The sequence below is a fragment of the Rhinoderma darwinii genome, chromosome 4 (genome assembly GCF_050947455.1).
Source record: "Rhinoderma darwinii isolate aRhiDar2 chromosome 4, aRhiDar2.hap1, whole genome shotgun sequence".
Classification (NCBI taxonomy): Eukaryota; Metazoa; Chordata; class Amphibia; order Anura; family Rhinodermatidae; genus Rhinoderma; species Rhinoderma darwinii.
In genome coordinates this window covers 170,518,973-170,540,245 of record NC_134690.1, presented here as the reverse complement: position 1 = coordinate 170,540,245, position 21,273 = coordinate 170,518,973, and the positions used below count along the sequence as shown (strand labels likewise).

General features: G+C 39.8%; 2 protein-coding genes across 7 annotated transcripts in view; both read left to right on the top strand.

Annotated features, from left to right (window-relative positions):
* The window catches only part of RPL35A (ribosomal protein L35a), a 283,976-nt gene that overhangs the window by 195,686 nt on the left and 67,017 nt on the right, over positions 1-21,273 (top strand). The gene's annotated exons all lie outside the window — the stretch shown is intronic.
* Positions 1-21,273, top strand: part of LRCH3 (leucine rich repeats and calponin homology domain containing 3) — a 104,017-nt gene that overhangs the window by 57,547 nt on the left and 25,197 nt on the right. For all 5 annotated transcript variants that reach the window (XM_075861848.1, XM_075861849.1, XM_075861845.1 and 2 more), the window contains exons 5-13: positions 8,624-8,760; positions 8,876-8,985; positions 10,144-10,237; positions 10,518-10,638; positions 10,740-10,879; positions 11,275-11,321; positions 14,495-14,581; positions 20,222-20,273; positions 20,476-20,595. In XM_075861848.1, the coding sequence (XP_075717963.1) occupies positions 8,624-8,760; positions 8,876-8,985; positions 10,144-10,237; positions 10,518-10,638; positions 10,740-10,879; positions 11,275-11,321; positions 14,495-14,581; positions 20,222-20,273; positions 20,476-20,595 (908 nt within the window). The remainder of the gene's footprint in view (positions 1-8,623; positions 8,761-8,875; positions 8,986-10,143; positions 10,238-10,517; positions 10,639-10,739; positions 10,880-11,274; positions 11,322-14,494; positions 14,582-20,221; positions 20,274-20,475; positions 20,596-21,273) is intronic.

Genomic DNA, 21,273 nt, shown 5'->3' with positions numbered 1-21,273 from the left:
AGGATGTCAGGGACAAGATCATAGACCTGCACAAGGCTTGTGCAGGAATGGGCTACAAAACCATAAGTAAGACGCTGGGTGAGAAGGAGACAACTGTTGGTGCAATAGTAAGAAAATGGAAGACATACAAAATGACTGTCAATCGACATCGATCTGGGGCTCCATGCAAAATCTCACCTCGTGGGGTATCCTTGATCCTGAGGAAGGTGGGAGCTCAGCCGAAAACTACACGGGGGTAACTTGTTAATGATCTCAAGGCAGCTGGGACCACAGTCACCAAGAAAACCATTGGCAACACATTACGCCGTAATGGATTAAAATCCTGCAGTGCCCAAATGAACATCTGGATGATTCTGAGTGTGATTGGGAGAAGGTGCTGTGGTCATATGAGACTAAAATTGAGCTCTTTGGCATTAACTCAACTCGCCGTTTTTGGAGGAAGAGAAATGCTGCCTAGGACCCAAAGAACACTGTCCCCACTGTCAAGCATGGAGGTGGAAACATTATGTTTTGGGGATGTTTCTCTGCTAAGGGCACAGGACTACTTCACCGCATCAATGGGAGAATGGATGGAGCCATGTACCATCAAATCCTGAGTGACAACCTCCTTCCTCCACCAGGACATTAAAAATGGCTCGTGGCTGGGTCTTCCAGCATGACAATGACCCGAAACATACAGCCAAGGCAACAAAGGAGTGGCTCAAAAAGAAGCACATTAAGGTCATGGAGTGGCCTAGCCAGTCTCCAGACCTTAATCCCATCGAAAACTTATGGAGGGAGCTGAAGATCCGAGTTGCCAAGCGACAGCCTCGAAATCTTAATGATTTACAGATGATCTGCAAAGAGGAGTGGGCCAAAATTCCATCTAACTTGTGTGCAAACCTCATCATCAACTACTAAAAATGTCTGACTGCTGTGCGTGCCAACAAGGGTTTTGCCACCAAGTATTAAGTCTTGTTTGCCAAAGGGATCAAATACTTATTTCTCTGTGCACAATGCAAATAAATATATATAATTTTTACAATGTGATTATTTTTTTATATAATCTATCTCTCACTGGTAAAATTAACCTAGCCTAAAAATTCTAGACTGTTCATGTCTTTGACAGTGGGCAAACTTACAAAATCAGCAAGGGATCAAATACTTATTTCCTCCACTGTGTATATATATATATATATATATGTATATATATATATATATATATATGTGTGTGTGTGTGTATATATATATATATATATATATATATATATATATATATATATATATATATATATATATACACATATACATATACACATATACATATACATACACACACTACCGTTCAAAAGTTTGGGGTCACCCAGACAATTTTGTGTTTTCCATAAAAACTCACACTTATATTTATCAAATGAGTTGCAAAATGACTAGAAAATATAGTCAAGACATTGACAAGGTTAGAAATAATGATTTTTATTTGAAATAATAATTTTCTCCTTCAAACTTGGCTTTCGTCAAAGAGTGCTCCATTTGCAGCAATTACAGCATTGCAGACCTTTGCCATTCTAGCTGTTAATTTGCTGAGGTAATCGGGAGAAATTTCACCCCATGCTTCCAGAAGCCCCTCCCACAAGTTGGATTGGCTTGATGGGCACTTCTTGCGTACCATATGGTCAAGCTGCTCCCACAACAGCTCTATGGGGTTGAGATCTGGTGACTGCGCTGGCCACTCCATTACAGATAGAATACCAGCTGCCTGTTTCTTCCCTAAATAGTTCTTACATAATTTGGAGGTGTGCTTTGGGTCATTGTCCTGTTGTAGGATGAAATTGGCTCCAATCAAGCGCTGTCCACAGGGTATGGCGTTGCAAAATTGAGTAATAGCCTTCCTTATTAAAAATCCCTTTTACCTTGTATAAATCTCCCACTTTACCAGCACCAAAGCAACCCCAGACCATCACATTACCTCCACCATGCTTGACAGATGGCGTCAGGCACTCTTCCAGCATCTTTTCAGTTGTTCTGCATCTCACAAATGTTCTTCTGTGTGATCCAAACACCTCAAACTTCGATTCGTCTGTCCATAACACTTTTTTCCAATCTTCCTCTGTCCAATGTCTGTGTGCTTTTGCCCATATTAATCTTTTCCTTTTATTAGCCAGTCTCAGATATGGCTTTTTCTTTGCCACTCTGCCCTGAAGGCCAGCATCCCGGAGTCGCCTCTTCACTGTAGACGTTGACACTGGCGTTTTGAGGGTACTATTTAATGAAGCTGCCAGTTGAGGACCTGTGAGGCGTCTATTTCTCAAACTAGAGACTCTAATGTACTTGTCTTGTTGCTCAGTTGTGCAGCGGGGCCTCCCACTTCTCCTTCTACTCTGGTTAGAGCCTGTGTGTGCTGTCCTCTGAAGGGAGTAGTACACACCGTTGTAGGAAATCTTCAGTTTCTTGGCAATTTCTCGCATTGGAATAGCCTTCAGTTCTAAGAACAAGAATAGACTGTCGAGTTTCACATGAAAGCTCTCTTTTTCTAGCCATTTTGAGAGTTTAATCGGACCCACAAATGTAATGCTCCAGATTCTCAACTAGCTCAAAGGAAGGTCTGTTTTATAGCTCCTCTAAACAGCAAAACTGTTTACAGCGGTGCTAACATAATTGCACAAGGGTTTTCAAGTGTTTTCTAATCATCCATTAGCCTTCTAACACAGTTAGCAAACACAATGTACCATTAGAACACTGGAGTGATGGTTGCTGGAAATGGGCCTCTATACACCTAGGTAGATATTGTATTAAAAACCAGATGTTTGCAGCTAGAATAGTCATTTAGCACATTAACAATGTATAGAGTGTATTTCTGATTAATTTAATGTTCTCTTCATTGAAAAAAAACTGCTTTTCTTGCAAAAATAAGGACATTTCTAAGTGACCCTAAACTTTTGAACGGTAGTGTATGTGTGTGTATATATGTGTGTGTATATATATATATATATATGTATGTATATACACATACACACTCATATGTATACACCCAAATTGCTGTTTTTTTGGTCACCTTAGCTCTCTTAAAAAAAAAGAAAATAAAGTGATCAAAAAGCCACAAGAACCCCAATGGTATCAATAAAAACTACAGCTCGCCCTGCAAAAAATAAGGCCTCAAACCGCTCAATTGATGGAAAAATAAAAAAAGATATGGCTCTCAGAATATGGTGACACAAAACAAATTTTTTAGCAAATATTTTTTTTTGAAAAATGTTAACATAAATTTGGTATCGCCGTAATCTCATGAACCAGTAGAATAAGGGGATATGTAGTTTTTACCACATGATGGAAGGCGTAAAAACTAAACACTCCAAAAACTGGCATAATCACAGATTTTTTTTGCCCATTTCACCCCACAAATAATAACTTTTTGCACTTTCCCAATACATTATTCAGTACAATAAGTGGTGCTACAACTTTTCCCGCAAAAAACAAGCCGTCATATGACTGTCAATGAAAAAATTAAAAAGTTACGGCTTTAGGAAGGCGAGGAGGAAGAACCTAAATTGAAAAAACGATGATTGGCCGTGTCATTAAGTGGTTAAATGGGTTTTCCCTTAATCATCATTCATCAATTATACAGGAGAAGTGAATGCAACTGTGGCTCCAAAAAAGTGGCGAAGAGGCATCCAAAATATATTTTGCCGGGAGCTATATTTGAAAATCTATTTATACCAGAGAGCTGGTGTATTTACATTAATGAATGTGCCCAACAATAAACCTAAAACTACAGATCCCACATGTTACCTGAAGGCAGGAGGCGGGCTAGGAAAATAGGCGACCTTTGTTCTCAGTTGTTATATGATGTAGGTGGGGCAAAGTACACGTATTTGATATCGTTACAAGAGAGTGTGAGGATAATTTTATGACACCTTTGTCTGGTTAAACTAATTATATTAAATTAAAGGGGTTTTCCCACGAGGGATGTTTATGACATATCCACGGGATATGTCATAAATGTCAGATAGATGCGGGTCCCAACTCTGGGACCCGCATCTATCTCTAGATAGACCTAAACCCCGTTCTAGCTTTGTCTGCTATCACTGCCTCCTGGCCACTTCTTGACTTTATGGTCGGGAGTTACGAAAACAGCGTAGCTCGCTGAGCTGCACTGTTTCTGTAACTCCCATAGTAATAGCAGTTACGGAAGCAGCGTAGCATGAGAGCTACGCTGTTTCAGTAAGTACCATTCAGTTCTATGGGGCTTACGAAAACAGTGTAGCTCCGCGAGCTTTGTCGTTTTCACCTTCGTGGTACAACAGAGTTTAGGGGCCCCATTCTAGAGATAGGTGTGGGTCCTATGTGTGGGACCCGCATCTATCTGACATTTGACACATCCTGTGGATCTGTCATAAATGTCCCTCGTGGGAAAACCCCTTTAAAGAAAGGAAAGAAAAGGAAGTTTGAATCTCCCTTTTATTTTTCCAATTTTACCCTACCTAAAAGTTAAAAAAAAAATTAAGATCCCGCTTCTATCCTGGTGCCAGCTTAAAGCCCCATCTTTTCCCATAAAAAAAGAAGAAAATATTTTGCCTAAATCTAAAATAAAACTATTCACCCTTGGAATGTGGCATTCCAAAAGGTGAAATTTTGTTGTGGACATTTAGGTATCGAAAAGCCTTGGTCTTGAAAAGGTTAATTAGAAGTATTTTAGATGGACTGATGACTTGGTGCTTGATCCTGCAAAGGTAAGTAAGTTACCTGCTATAACAGAACTCCTGACCTTGATCGCATTCAAGAGATTATCGCCACATGTAATAAATAGCGTGCAACGATCGAACAACAAACAATAAATCTTTGGGTTTTCCGTGGATTGGCCACATCTACCTAAGCGAAAGATTTATCGAGCGTCGCCACCACTGCCCCTCGACCAATCAGAAGTCTTCCAGTTGTAAACAGGTCAGAGATGAAGTTTGGTTTTATTGGAGGTTGGTTTTGATGTGAGCAACGATCGAAAAATCTGTAGTGATTATTGTAACGTGTAATAGGCCGTCCTACAAACACAAGCAACTCGCTAAATCGTCGCTCCCTCATATCTGCCCTTTTAATGGGACCCCAAGTCCTACACAAGTTTTAGAACCAAGGGCTACATCTTACATTTCATCTTTGTTTCCTGTTACTTTTATTTGCTTATAATTTGGTGTAAGCTCCTATATTACATGCCTATCATGTCTAGTGGTTTACAATTCTATTTTGACTGAAAGCAAAGAATTTCCTCGTGTTCTGAAAATGCCTAGACCGTTTCAGCTTCAAGGCATATGTTCGCATGAAATGTTCAGCGTTTTATGGATTACCATTTTGTCATTCATAGATACATAGGGAAAAATGGAGAAATTTAGCACTGCACATTATTTTTTTTCACTGGAATATATTCTGAGCAATGCCTAAACTATGTTGGCATGGAATAAGCAGCAGAATAAAGTATTGCATATGTGGCTGTTTAACCCCTTCTCTAATAAATATTCCATTTATTGTTAAAATTGGGGGAATGAGAAACAGATTTATGGAACAATAGTCCTTGTGATCAATATGTAAGCAACAGTTTAATGGTCGAGTGATACCCCCTGGTTAGAATTCCACTAACTAGCATGTGCAATTTTTTTCCCCCTCTCCTTCCATGATTTTCGTTATGTTCTGTTCTAAATTGCCTGAACTGGATTATTCCCTTCTTTAGTTTAGATTTCCAACAGGCAATTACTAAGGCCCCATTCACATCACGTTTTTTTCCCCTTCGTTTAGTGCGTACGCCAGGAAAGCTCCCGACATACATGCTAAACCTTTCCATAGGGTAAGATTAGCCCTACAGTGTCCTTTTGGTCTTTGTTGGGCAGGTATATGTCAGTATAGCACAAGTAATAAAGTATGGAATACTGTCGTAGACTACACTATGCCATACAACTGGATCCCTAAAGAAACACGCGTATACCACGCAGTATATACTATTTTAACATTAGAGCCTATGGGTGACAGATGTCACTGTATGGCATCGGTTTAAAGTTTACCTCTTGAGCTTCAGCATTTCACAATGTATACATTATTTGGATTCCATAATCGTATACAGGGGACGGATGCCTTAACAGTGGCATCTGTCACCCATAGATTATTATAGTATCCATACATAATGGCCTATGCGTGACGGTTGCCACTGTTAGGTTTTTACAGAGTATACTTTAAACGTAGGCCAAAACCTAAATGTGGATGGAGCCTATATTGTATCTATCCTACATTGATGGAATAGTTTTCTGAGCTGTGAGCTTCAGTACCAGGATCCATTTTGGCTACACATGAAGGATGTCAAATTCGTCAATTTTCTACTGTAGTGAAAGTGAGTCTCACCACCTTGGAGCTCAAAAATATATTAGGTGATTGCTTATGTATATTCTCTATACCAGTATTTCTCAACCAGGGTTCCCCCTAGTGATGACTAACTCATTTCTGCCCAGGGATTGGCAAAATAGTCAATACATCTACACCAGAATATAGTGCTAGGCAATAGTTCTAGAATGCTTTACATGCCACAAGCATCTTTTGGTTTAAAATTTGAGTAGGAGATTGTTCAGGGATTTCACCATGGTAAGTCTCCCTTTTATCTGCGGAAACAACCTGATAATATGATCATGCAGAGCTGTGGGGAATTTCAGATACCATGTAGCCCCAGTCCTTTATCAGGGACATGCTGTATATGGGCCTCTTTGAACTGCATCTCATTTGCACACTGTAGACTGCTGATGTGGGGTGCTGAAATACTTGGGCAGCCTTATAGGGACTGTCCAGGATTAGTTTTTTGTTTTTTTCCGCAAACCGTGCCACCTGTGTCCATGGTTTGTGTCTGGCAATGCAGTTCAGTTTATGCTTTACATCAGCCACATGGATCAGAGGAAACAATAGTCTGGATATGACACACTGACTTCTATGAGAGAGTCTTTTAGGCCTGTTCTGTGACCTTTGCAGAGTTCACTGTGCAGGGAGGGGAAGGATGGGAGCTTGTCCATAATCTATTGTCAATGGTGGGTACGGTTCTCTGCCTCTAGCTGTATGATAGAGGTGTTACCGTTCATTGTAATCCTGCCTGTGATAATATTGAGATGACTGCTGAGAACTGATCTCTACAGAACAGGAAGTGTCAGTCTATTGCGAGGCTCAGTGGCCAGAGTGAAAACTGTAAGATTTCAGGATTTAAAAAAAATATAAATAGTAACATGGAAAATTTGAAAAAAACCATCACATATGTAAAATATATATATGTGTGTGTGTATATATATATATAACAACCCTTCATTTTAAGGGTTTGTCCAGTTATTAGAGATTGATGGCCTATCCTCCGTGAATGGGAGGCTGTAATACTGTGGAACGCCTCTATAAGTGTCAGCGATTCACAGCATGAGCGTTGGCGGTGATAAAAGGGAAGCAGCGCTCGTACAATCTGATATTGATGGCCTAACCTGAGGATAGACGGTCAATTTCTTATGACTGGACAACCCCTTTAAAGAGGCTCTGTCGCCACATTATAAGAGGTCTATCTTCTAGATTATATGATCTGCGCTGTAGTGTAGATTACAGCAGTGTTTTTTATTTAGAAAAACGATCATTTTTTACGGAGTTATGACCTATTTTAGCTTTATGCTAATGAGTTTCTTAATGGACAACTGGGTGTGTTTTACTTTTTGACCAAGTGGGCGTTGTGGAGAGAAGTGTAGGACGCTGACCAATCAGCGTCATACACTTCTCCCCATTCATTTACACAGCACATAGTGATCTTACTAGATCACTATGTGCAGCCACACACATGAACGTTACTGAAGTGTCCTGACAGTGAATAGAGATCACTACCAGCCAGGACGTGATGTCTATTCAGAATCCTGACACTTCGGTAACGTTTGTGTGAAATTTACAGCACAGCAAGCATAATCTCGTTTTAAATTACAGTTTACAGCGTAATCTCGCGAGATTACATTTGCTGTGCTGTAAACTTCACACAAACGTTACCGAAGTGTCAAGATCCTGAATAGACATCACGTCCTGGCTGGTAGTGATGTCTATTCACTGTCAGGACAATTCAGTAACGTTAATGTGTGTGTATGTGGCTGCACATAGTGTTCTAGCTAGATCACAATGTGCTGTGTAAATGAATGGGGAGAAGTGTATGACGCTGATTGGTCAGCGTCATACACTTCTCTCCACAACGCCCACTTGGTCAAAAAGTAAAACACGCCCAGTTGTTCATTGAGAAACTCATTAGCATAAAGTTAAAATAGGTCATAACTCTGTCAAAAATGATTGTTTTTCTAAATAAAAAACCGCTGTAATCTACATTACAGCGCCGATCACATTATGTAGGAGATAGGACACTTATAATGGGGTGACAGTCTCTTTAAATAGTTCATTTTCTGACCATACTTCCCCTTTAGGATGTGTTTGCATTTAACTGCATCTATTGCTATTATAAATGTGAACATCTCTGTGTCTCTTGTCCTGTGACAAGCCGTGAGTGAGACCCAATGTTTGTGCTTGACTGTAGTGTTTAAAAATAATAGTCTTAATAGGAACAATATCCATGAACAAATATGAAATGTATTAAATTATTATGTTTGACGTCTCTTTTTAGAACTTGCAGATTTGCCACTGGTGAGGTTGGATTTTTCTTGCAACAAAGTGATCAGTATCCCAGTGTGTTATCGAAATCTACGTCACCTCCAAACCATAATTTTGGATAATAACCCCCTACAATGCCCTCCAGCACAGGTGCGTGCTTAATATCCTGAAATGTTTTACCTGTGTTCAAAGAAATGTACTGCTTACAAAGTGTGTGCATACGATACAATGGTTATTGTCTTTTATTGTGCGTTTATTTAAATAGGTTTGTATCAAAGGTAAAATCCATATATTTAAATACCTGAACATCGAAGCTCTCAAGAATGCTCCAGATCTGCCAGAGTATGATCGAAGACCTCTAGGCTTTAGTACTTGGTACGTTCATTGCTACTCCATATATAACTATATCTAGGAAATCTATTCTGTACGTTGTTTTCGTGTAATTGGGGTCATCAGGTGTGACGTGTTCAGTTTATCCGTGCTGTATATCTTTGTTAGGCTTAGTTATTCTTAGGTTCTTGTTTTAGTGTGCTTGCCACCACCCTTTTCTAGTGAAAGGCCAATTGGTAAATCATATAGAGACTTCTGAGACTCGACTAGTGCTATTAGCTGGTATAGGTCCCTGATGACTATTGTGCACTTTAGTACAGAGCAGGGCAGAGGGAAAGGAGCAGCATGGATGTGGAACAAATAACTAAATCTGGCTGCTATCACTGTTTCCGGGTACTTGAGAATCTGGAAAAAAATGCTTTTAAAAATAAAATAAAAAATGTAAGTGCCAGTCCCTTGGAAGGACATTGGTTACACAAAAAGTAGTTCCCATATTAAAAATGTTTGGGTACTCCTTATGTAGTTACGAAGCAGTGTTGGACCTATAGAGATGCCTAAAAGAGGACTTGTCACCAGTTCAGTGAATCCCAATTTCCTACCTCGCGTCATGACGCTGTCACACTGATGATGTCCGTGTAATTTGTATCCCAATCCATTTTTTCCTTTCTGAGTTAGGAGTCATTTTCTTATTATGCTAATTAGGCTGTACTAGCCAAAGGGGCGGTAACGCTGAGGTTTCACTGGGGGTGGTGACTGTTGGCTGTATGACGCTGTCTTAGCATCATACAGCTTCTCCCTTCCCTGCACATCATGATCTTGCCATAGAAGCTGTGATCACGCTGTACAGGGAAGGGGAAAAGCTGTATGACGCTAATAGAACATACAAAATACACTGACATCCGTATGACCGCGCCTATGACGTGAGGTAAAAAATTGGGCTTAACTGAACTGGCGACAGGTTCTCTTTAAATTCTAGACAAAATAAATGTAATTCTGGTTGCATGCACAGCTTACATCATTAGGCTGTCCGCTATAATCTTTATATAATCTTTATTAAAGAGGTTGTCCAGACATACATATGCTTAGGATAGTCCATCAATTTGTATTCTTAGAAAACCCATTTAAGTAGCTTGTGGCGGCTTGAATATTTTAGATTTTTACAGATGGAGGTATAATAAAATATACAATGGTCCTCTCTTACAGTCATGATGATGGGTATCCTGGTCGTACGTATGGTGCTCTGGACTCGGGGTTCAACAGTGTTGACAGTGGTGACAAGAGATGGTCTGGGAATGAGGTACGGTTTACAGCTTTATATGTAATGTCTACAAAAATAACAAGTTGCTTCTTAGATATAAGCACTCATGTCATGTTTATACTGCTATTATTTTCAATCCCATAATGTTCCTAAATACATTGCCAGGTAAGGAGCTCAATATAGGTCGTGTAATTATTTGGAGGAGTACGAATATATTATATAATTATTATTATTTTTTTATATAAAGATGCCTTTTGCTTGAAATGTTTTTCTTGGTAGAACTTCAACATTTATTCATTGGTCTTTTTCCTCAATCCAGCCTACAGATGAATTTACAGACCTTTCTTTTCGGACAACTGATCCAAATAAAGAGCAGAGGCTACGAAGAGATCACCAAAACCAAGAACCCCGGGGAAGTTCACTCATTGCAAATGGAGGTGGTAAGTGCCCAGAAAGTGTCAAGTTTGATCTTCAATACTAGTTACTACTGGACGCTCTTCCAACTGGTCAGTGGTGGTCATAATGATTTCCTTTCTAATAGTGGAGCACGACTTGGAACAGATAGATTACATAGATAGTTATGCTACAGAAGAAGAGGAGGAAGATGTAAGGCACTCCAGAGGAGACAGTCTAAGCTCACAGTTCATGGCTTATATAGAAGAGAGACGAGTGTCACATGAGGTAAGAAGAACAAAAAAAAGTCTAGCTATATGTTACATTTTGCCTTGCATTTACCTAATTTATCGTGTGATCTAGCAGTCTTGCTGTATTGTTAAAGGGCTAATCCTGTCAAAATGATCTGCTGAAAACCTGACACCACATTCTCTGTAAAAGGTTACTAAAACCAATGGACCTTTGCTTAGAATGGTGTCAGATTTTTTTTCTGGAAATAAGATACCCATCGTTACCAATGTGATCTTTTTACATTCGTGACATCAGAAGATAACTTTTACTGCTTTTCTAAAAAAGGCGGAAAGAAGAGTACTAGAACAGCCATTGCTCCTAATGTAAAAGTTCGGTGAGAATGCATTGTGCTCCATCATTTACAATGTCTTTTGTTGTTTTTCTCCCTTCAGAGCTCACCTTTTAAACACAAGCAAGCACAAGCAAGAGAACACCAAAGGTCAGAGGAGGCTAGAATTGTTATATCCCCTGTGTCTTTTAATGTCTACTATTGTAACATTACAATGATCCAGCATCCTCAGGACTGCCAAAGTGCCTGTTTATCAAAATTGCAAATTATTATAATGTTTAAACGCATGCACTCAAACAAAATCACACACATACATGCACACACACACACAAACATGCATATATAAATACATGCACATGCATGTATATTCACTGTGGTGGTGGCGTCCCTCTATGGCTACCCATGGGCCCCAGGGCCTGAAACCCCATCTTGAAGACTATAAAATCCCTGTTAATGCTTTTTTTTTTTTATTGGGTTTTTAATATAGGTAATGCTTGATCACTGTATAAATTAAAGTTCTACAGCTTTCTAGTAGACTTTTTGCGTTTCAATTTCTCACCCTTTTCAAGATAGGCTTTTGCTGCCAGTGAATGTGAACACTTTTGTTTCAATTCAGAGGCTGCAAATGCAAACAGATATAGTCCTGATCTCAATCCAGAAGTGGCAATGCTCTGGGATCTAAATACATCAGCAGCTGAGCACAAATCTCAGTTTGCTACAATGTATCAGTCTGTAGTACAAACAGTTTAGCTCATACATCATTGCCTAGACAAGATACAATTCTATCCACTTTGCTGATACTAGATATGTAAAATGCTGCTGCTTCTGAATGTAAACAAGTGTTCTCAATCACTGACCACAAACAAATATCTTGAAAATGGTGAAGAATTGAAACACAAAATATATGCAATGATTAACCAGAAAACCCCTTTAAGTATTTAATGTACATATCTATGTAGAACCTGTGCCGTGGTCTATACTATTATTCTAGGCTTCCTTTGGGCACGTGGAAATGTCAACGACATCCCAACACACATGGTCACTTGCCCATAGTAGTATTGCAAGACCCGACCCAATGCCAAACCATCAGGTTGTGTCTATTTTTGCTACAAACTGCATTATCAGAATTTTCAGACCATTAAGTGTCAGATGAACCGTTTCACTGCCAGTTTATGGTGTGTTTTTTTTACCTTTTGCACCTCTGGTAGCCAGTATTTTCCCACTTTTTTGACAAGTACAAATCAAAGGGGTTATTCGGGGACCAAAAATTTGCTTTGCATTCAAATTTTTATGTAAAAAGAAGCCACTTACTAATGTACTTTTAATTATAAATTCGGTACAAAATGGTGCCGTTAAACCCGGTGAATTGTTCCCCGAAGTCCTGGAGATTTTCTAATATTGATGATGCGCCGACACGGCCACATGAGGGCTTGCTTCCTGTGTGGTTTGTATCGGCGTGTTATCAATGGCATGACCGCAAGGGGCTGTCACATTGCCTATTGCTGGAGTCCCCAAGCAGAGCATCAGCTAGCGCTTTGCTCGGGACTCCAGCATTGCTCCCGACATTTGGTCAGTGACTTCAGGGGTTTCCTATAGCCGGAGTTCATGAGGAGAGCATCGGCTGATGCTCTGTTCGGGGACTCCAGCATTGCTGCCAACGTCACTGTCACTGTCCATGTATGGACAGTGACGTCGGCAGCAGAGAGCAGAGCATCAGCTGATGCTCTGCCTGGAGACTCCCCGTACTGCTGCCGACGTCACTGTCGCTTCACCAAGTGCGCGTGCGCGCACATGCTCTCACTCTTCAGCTTTCAAGCTTAGTCTTCTGCCGAACTGGCAAGGGGGCGTGTCACTGCTTCGGACAGTGTTTAAATATCGGGCGCCAAATATAACGGCACCGATATCTAAATAACGGAGGGAGGTAGAAAAAGAATGTAAAGTGTCCCAGGGTTTGTTCAGCCCTCCCCATTACATGCTGCACTCAGCTGCACATGTATGGGGAGGTGAAAGATTCACTTTAAGGAAGGAGGGCTGATATGTTATGAGGATTCTAACTTTACTTGATATATATCCTTTGTATGTGCATATGTGGGAAGCGGGGTACATTATATTGAATAAGATCTGTGGAATATTCTTGACTCATTGCGTATTGTACTTTTTGTATACTTTTGGAACGGTTTGGTACTGTTTGAACTGTACTACAAAATCACAATAAAAATCTACTGAATTTAAGAAAAACAACAACTGCTGTGTGAATAGCCCCATAGACATAGGTTGATTTTAATGCAGCCCTGTGATCGCTGTAAAAAAAACTGCCTTCACCCGGCCGATTATCCCTGTCGTGTGAATAAGGCGTTACCGATTTGGACATTAAAATTAAAAAAATGTGAAAAATAAAAAAATATAATACTCACCTCAGCATTTTTTTTTTCTCCTCTCCGGCTCCTTCATCACTGCTTGTACTACATAATGACGCCAAGCAGCATCAGGATGTTGCATGTGACGCAGCAGTGATGGCGTTGTAGTTCTGCATCGCATGTAAGGCCCTGACCCTGCTTGGTGTCATTATGTTGTATGAGCAGTACTGGAGTGATGAGGGGAGAGGAGAAGAGGAGCACTGAGGGGAGTATGTCTTTTGTTTTTTACGTTATGGGCGCTGGAAGTGGGGGTAGTGTGTGGCGCCCGGCCTTAATAATTATGTCGCATCTTTAAGAGGCCTTTGCCTCTTAATAAATGTCGTACTTTACAAAAAAAATTCTATTAAGACTTAATAAGTTAGGCCCTATACATTTCCAGAAACCGGTCTATTGCAGTTGTCTTGACGTGCTGTTGGCAGCCATGTCCACCTTTATGTAGCTCTGTGGCAAGAAGGGCAAAAACTCCTCCACTCAGGCTGAAGCTTGATCTCCAAATATATGCAGCTCCTACTTCATCCAGCTTGATAAAGTGAGAGCTGCATATATGTGCACATGTATTAAGACCTCAGCAAGCAAGCGTCTTAGTTTTATAACAAGATTCTCAGCCTGAGTTAAAAGCCGTTAGCAGCAGATCAGATACGTCCTTGGCTATTAAAGTGCCTTCCTGCCAGGACGTATGAGCTATGTCATTGGCAGGAAAAGGGTTAATGCCATTTTACTGTATGTGTTGCCTAACATCTTGAGATTTTAGGGCTTTCAAATTCCCAGTGAAATCTTCTGTGGTTTTCACCCTTTGCATTACAAAACGTCTTATTTTTTTTTATCCCTATAAAAAAATTACTTTAATATTTATAATGGCAGAATTTTTGCAGTGTTTAGAAGAATTTAATTTATTTTATATTTCAGAACCCAAGAAGAACTGAAAAGACCTGAATCTCTGAGTTTAATACAAAATAAGCAGAGGCAGTCATCACCCCGTAGACAAACTGACAGGTAACAACATTAATAAGTGAGGACATTTCGGTTCATTCTTACCTCTTCTCTTCCACTGTTAAAATTGTTAAGAAAAGTAGTATTACACTAATCCTTTTCAAAGTTATAATAATGTGCACTATAAGAACCATTGTTATATATTGTAAAAATCTTAGAGAGAACTACGGACGTGACATTGGCAGAGTTTTTGCTACATCACCTGATAAAACTTGGCACGTCCATGTGAACAAGCCCTAAGATTAGATATGTCGTTTAATACATTGACTTATAATTGTGTTTTATAGTCAGAAGTTTTCCTTCACAATAGCAAATATGGGGCGTTTACTATTAACCTTGGTAACTTGGAGCTATATATTTAATATATTACTCAGAAAAATCAATGTGCAGGAAAAAAACAAAGGGAGTTTTGCTCCATTGTTTTTGAGAATGGCAGGTCTCCCAGAGGTTGGAACCTAACAAGCATAAGTTCTGATGTATCTTCATATCCTAGTGATATGCCATCTGTAGTGATAGGCCATAGCATTATATGGCGGTAATACCCCTTTTAAGCAGGGTCTTATAAGTGCCTGTCTGACAGGCAATCATTTATTGGAATACATAGGTATTCCATTGCATTATTGTACTGACCATGGGATGTGTCATTGAAAGTACCCTAGTGGGCCAAAAATATAAAATATAAAAAATATACATATTTGACATTGCCATAATAGTTATGCCCTAAGCATTGATTTAACCGCTTCCCGCACCGCAACTGTACGTCCTGGAGAGGGATTGCTTCCCGCACCAGGACGTACAGTTGCAGAGCGGTTTCCCGGCGCACAGTGTCCGGCAACCGGGAGGTCCGCTGTCCCCGACAGCTGACACTCCAGTCTTGCCTGCCGGTCAGCGGACCATCGCTGCTGATTTTGTCAATTAACCCCATAAATGCGGCGAGCGATTGCCGCATTTAAGGGGTTTGAAGCACATCGACAGCCCCCACAAAGTGATTGTGGGGGCTGCCGATGCTTGTCGTGGCAATCGGAGGCCAGACAATGGCCTCTGGGCTGCCGTGTGCGGAAGCCTCGGAGGAGCAGCCTCCGGCCGGTCCTCCTAGGCTTCCTGTCTGTGTGACTGTCACGTCACAATGATAGTTAGAATACATGACACTACGTAGGTAGTGTAATGTATTCTGGCAGCGATCAAAGCTGCAAGTCTAAATGTCCCTCAGTGGGACAAGTAAAAAAAAAAGGTAAGAAAAATGTTTTAAAAAAAGTGTAAAAATAAAAATTATAAGTTATATAAACAAAAAATGCTTTTTTGTCCTATAATAAAACTTTCATTATAGGAAAAAATGAACATGTTAAAAAAAAAGTACACATATCTGGTATCACCGCGTAACGACCCCAACTATAAAACAATAATATTATTTATCCCGCACGATGAATACCCCAAAAAAAAAAAATTTTTTTGGTCACCACCCCTCCCAAAATAGAGAATAAAATTAATTATTATTTATTTACCGCATATTATACCCTCTTATAGATTACATATACCCTGATGTTCTCCGCACAGATTACATATGCCCCCAAATTATAAACTGAAATACCAGTAAAACCCCAAATAGAGCTACTACCAAGCAAAATCTTCACTCCAAAAGCCAAATGGTGCTCCCTCCCTTCTGACCCCTACAGCGTACCCAAACAGCAGTTTGCGCCCAGATATATGGCATCGCCATACCCGGGAGAACCCGCTTAACGCTTTATGAGGTATTTGTCTTCAGTGGCACAAACTGGGCACAACGTATTATGCACTAAAATGGCATATCAGTGGAAAATTGCAATATTCACTTTGAACCATCCGCTGTGCATTAACCCCTTTGCGCACTATGACTTAATTGCTCGTCATGGTGCGGGGGTTGATGTATGGAGCGGGTTCACGTGCTGAGCCCGCTCCATACGCTGCGGGTGACAGCTGTGTATTACAGCTGACACCAGGGCGTAACGGACAGGAACAGCGATCGTGCTGTTACAGAAGCCTGTAAAAATAACAATATACTGCAATACATTAGTATTGCAGCATATTGTACCCGCGATCCAATGATCGCTGGTTCAAGCCCCCTAAGGGGACTAATAAAATGTGTAGAAGAATTAAAGCTTTTAGTAGTGAGAAAAAAAAATTGTTAAAAAAAATACCTTTTCCCATTTTTCTTCTAAAGTAATGTTAAAAAAGACTAAATTGGTATCGCTACGTCCGTAAAAGGCCGAACTATTACAATATACCATTATTTAACTTGCACGCTGAACACCGTAAAAAACGTAAATAATTTAAACCGCAGGTTTTTTTTTTTGTCACCTTAGCTCTCCAAAAAAAAATGTAATACAACTTTTTGATCGCTTTTTATCTACCAAAAAATAAAAACTACAGCTCGTCCCGCAAAAAATAACTGAAAGAATAAAAAAGTTACAGCTCTCAGAATGTGGTGAAACAAAACAATTTTTATTTTAACAATTAGATTTTTCTTTGTAAAAGTAGTATAATATAAGAAAAGCTATATAAATTTGGTATCACCGTAATTGTATTGAGCCGCAGCATAAAGTAAAGTTTTCGATTTTACCGCACGGCGAAAGCTGTGAAAACGAAACCCCCAAAAAATGGAATCAGATTTTTTTCCAATTTCAGCCCGCAAATAAAAATTTTTCAGTTTCCCAGTACATTTTATGGTACTTTAAATGGTGTCAATAGATACAACTCCTCCCGCAAGAAATAAGCCCTCACATCACTCTACTGACGGAAAAAGAAAAAAGTTATGGCTCTTGGAAGGCGGGTAGTGAAAAACGAAAATAAGAAAGCAAAAAATGGATCAGACCTGAAAGGGTTAATTCATTTCTAATGAAAGAAAAAAAAACGTATGACCCCATGTGGGGTATTTCCATACTCGGGAGAAATAGCTTTACAAAAATTGGTTGTTTTTTTGTTTTCCTTTATCCCTTGTGAAAAGGAGAAAATTAAACATTTTAGTCGAAAAAATTGTGATATTAATTTTCGCGGCCTAATTCTAATAATTTCTGCAAAAAACCTGTGGGGTCTAAATGCTCACTATACCCCTAGAAAAATTCCTTGAGGTGTGTTTCCAAAATGGGGTCACTTTTGGGGGGTTTCCACTGTTTTAGTCCCTCTAGGGCGTTGCAAACGCGACATGGCACCGAAAAACAATCCAACAAAACCCGTGCTCCAAAACCCAAATGGCGCTCCTTCCCTTCTGAGCGCTGCCATGGGTCCAATCAGCCGTTTATTACCACATATGGGGTATTGCCGTAATCAGGAGAAAATGCTTTACAAATGTTGTGGTTCTTTTTTTCCATTATTCCTTGTAAAAAAAATTCAGAAAAATATATTTTGTGAAAAACCTGTGTGGTCAAAAGGCTAACTATACCCCTAGATAAATTCCCTGAGGGGTGTAGTTTCCAAAATGGGGTCACTTTTGGGGTGTTTCCACTGTTTTGGAACCACGAGACCTCTTCAAACCTGACATGGTGCCTAAAATATATTCTAAAAAAAAGGAGGCCCAAAATCCACCAGGTGCTCCTTTGCTTCTGAGGCCGGTGCTTCAGTCCATTATCACACTAGGACCACATGTGAGATATTTCTAAAAACTGCAGAATCTTGGTAATAAATATTGAGTTGCATTTCTCAGGTAAAACCTTCTGTGTTACAAAAAATTTTTTTATTAAAAATTCATTTCGGCAAAAAAAGAAAATTTGTACATGTCACCTCTACTTTGCTTTAATTCCTGTGAAACGCCTAAAGGGTTAAAACACTTTGTGAATGCTGATTCGAATACCTTGAGGGGTGCCGTTTTCAAAATGGGGAGATTTATGGGGGTTTCTATTATATAAGGCCCTCAAAGCCACTTCAGAACTGAACTCGTCCCTGAAAAAATGGCCTTTTGAAATTTTCTTTAAAACATGAGAAATTGCTGCTAAAGTTCTACGCCTTGTGAGGTCATAGAAAAATAAAAGCACGTTCAAAAAACGATGCAAACATAAAGTAGACATATGGGAAATGTTAACTAGTAACTATTTTTTGTGGTATTACTATCTGTTTTACAAGCAGATACGTTTAAGTTTAGAAAAATTCAAATTTTCTCGAAATTTTGGTGTTTTTCAGAAATAAATACCAAATTTATCGACCAAATTTTCTTTTCACTAACAAAGTACAACATGTCACGAGAAAACAATCTCAGAATCGCTTGGATAGGTAAAAGCATTCTAAAGTTATTGCCACATAAAGTGACACGTCAGATTTGAAAAAATCGGCTGTGTCCTGAAGGCCAAAATAGGCTGGGTCCTGAAGGGGTTAAAGAGGCTCTGTCACCAGATTTTGCAACCCCTATCTCCTATTGCAGCAGATCGGCGCTGCAATGTAGATAAGAGTAACTTTTTTTTTTTTTTTAAACGAGCATTTTTGGCCAAGTTATGACCATTTTTATATTTATGCAAATGAGGCTTTCTAAAGTACAACTGGGCGTGTATTGTGTGTGTAACATCTGGGCGTTTTTACTTCTTTTACTAGCTGGGCGTTGTGAATGGGAGTGTATGATGCTGACGAATCAGCATCATCCACTTCTCTTCGTTAACACCCAGCTTCTGGCAGTGCACAGACACACAGCGTGTTCGAGACATCACGCTGTGACGTCACTTCCTGCCCCAGGTCCTGCATCGTGTCGGACGAGCGAGGACACATCGGCACCAGAGGCTACAGTTGATTCTGCAGCAGCATCAGCGTTTGCAGGTAAGTAGCTACATCGACTCACCTGCAAACGCTGATGCTGCTGCAGAATCAAATGTAGCCTCTGGTGCCGATGTGTCCTCGCTCGTCCGACACGATGCAGGACCTGGGGCAGGAAGTGAGTGACGTCACAGCGTGATCTCTCGAGAACACGCTGTGTGTCTGCACTGCCAGAAGCTGGGCGTTGTGAAGAGAAGTGGATGATACTTCTCGTCAGCATCATACACTCCCATTCACAACGCCCAGCTAGTAAAAGAAGTAAAAACGCCCAGATGTACACACATAATACACGCCCAGTTGTACATAACTGTAAACACGCCCAGTTGTACTTTAGAAAGCCTCATTTGCATAAATATAAAAATGGTCATAACTGGGCCAAAAATGCTCGTTTTAAAAAAAAACAAAAAAAACGTTACTCTTATCTACATTGCAGCGCCGATCTGCTGCAATAGGAGATAGGGGTTGCAAAATCTGGTGACAGAGCCTCTTTAAACACATTTTTTCTAATATGCGTTGTACGCCGTTAAAAAAAATGGTGGAGTTTCTTCCCGGAACAATAAATGAATACAAATGAATTCATAATGAATAGTTATGCAAATTAATCAGTTGAGGCAAAATTAAAAAATTAGCTTCATGCTTAATGCCAAAATTGGTTGTGTATTTGAAGGGTTAATTACAGTGTTCCTTAAACGATATAAAGTCAAGGTATGCCTCTGACCTTTTAATGTCCCTTTCACTTTCATTGTTTACATTTGTAGGGGCTATTTTTGGGGTCAAAGGAGGAAAAGCGCAGCAGAATGATAGCACTGTAATAATAAAGATTAATAATAGTAAAATACCAACTTGAAGTTTTCTTTTTATCTTCCCTTTTAGATCCCAAGTAGATGCTACATATCTTCTGTCCTTGACAAATAGTCCAAAACAGGTAATGTCTGGGGAAAGTATGTGGTCGTTTCTGCCTGTGAGTTAATCTAATGGCATCATCTTGTGATGTAACACGAGGCATTCTGTGTATTCGGGGCCACATCTTTATTTTCATATTTTTTTTTTTCAACCTCTAAGATATATAACGGCAATAGCCACTTTATATTTTGCTCTAATATTGTGGCTTTTTCCGGGTTTTGTAGACAAAGACAGAGAGACCTAGAAGAGAGATTTTAGAAAGCGCAAGGAGGGAGGCCCAACTGGCGGCTCAGCAGTATGAGGAGAGAATAAAGGATCGGCTCACACATACAGACGCCTTAAAAGTAAGTGCCACTATGTACTTCATGAGGCTGGCAGGTGGAATTATAAGTCATGAACTATTCACGTCGTCTTATGTATTTAACGTTTAGGTCTACTTCTATATAGATATGATTATATATCATTCAGAACAGCTTTCCAGCTTCTGTTGGTTTCAGCACCTACTGGTTCAATGTCTGCAGAACATGCTTTTTGTTTGCATCCAGTTCTTTGTAATCCTCAATGATGTATTTCAGACAAAAGCAGTTATTACCTATGCACTGGATAGGTGATAAATGTCAGATTGTTGAGGGTGAGACCGCTAGAACGGCAATGCTCTGTTTCTGTCACTCCCATAAAAAATGTATGGAGCAACAGCACACATGCTCAACCTCCACTCCTCCTTGCCGTGGTTGTATTGCTGGGAGGGACGGTGGTCCTTCTTCTAGAGATTGGTCCAGGTTCCAGTGGTCATACCCCCACCATTCCAGACATTTATCACCTATCTCTGTAGTGGAAATAAATCTAATCTCCTGTTATGCAGTACAGCAGAGTCTATCGCATTTTAGCCTAGCCGATAATTGGCAAGTATTTTTGTGTCGCTAGAGTTTAATCGTAACCTACAGAATTCTTTATGCGGTTCTGAATGGGAATAATGGAATACCAGAAAAGCAATGTATTTACAAATGTAGGCTGGCCGTACA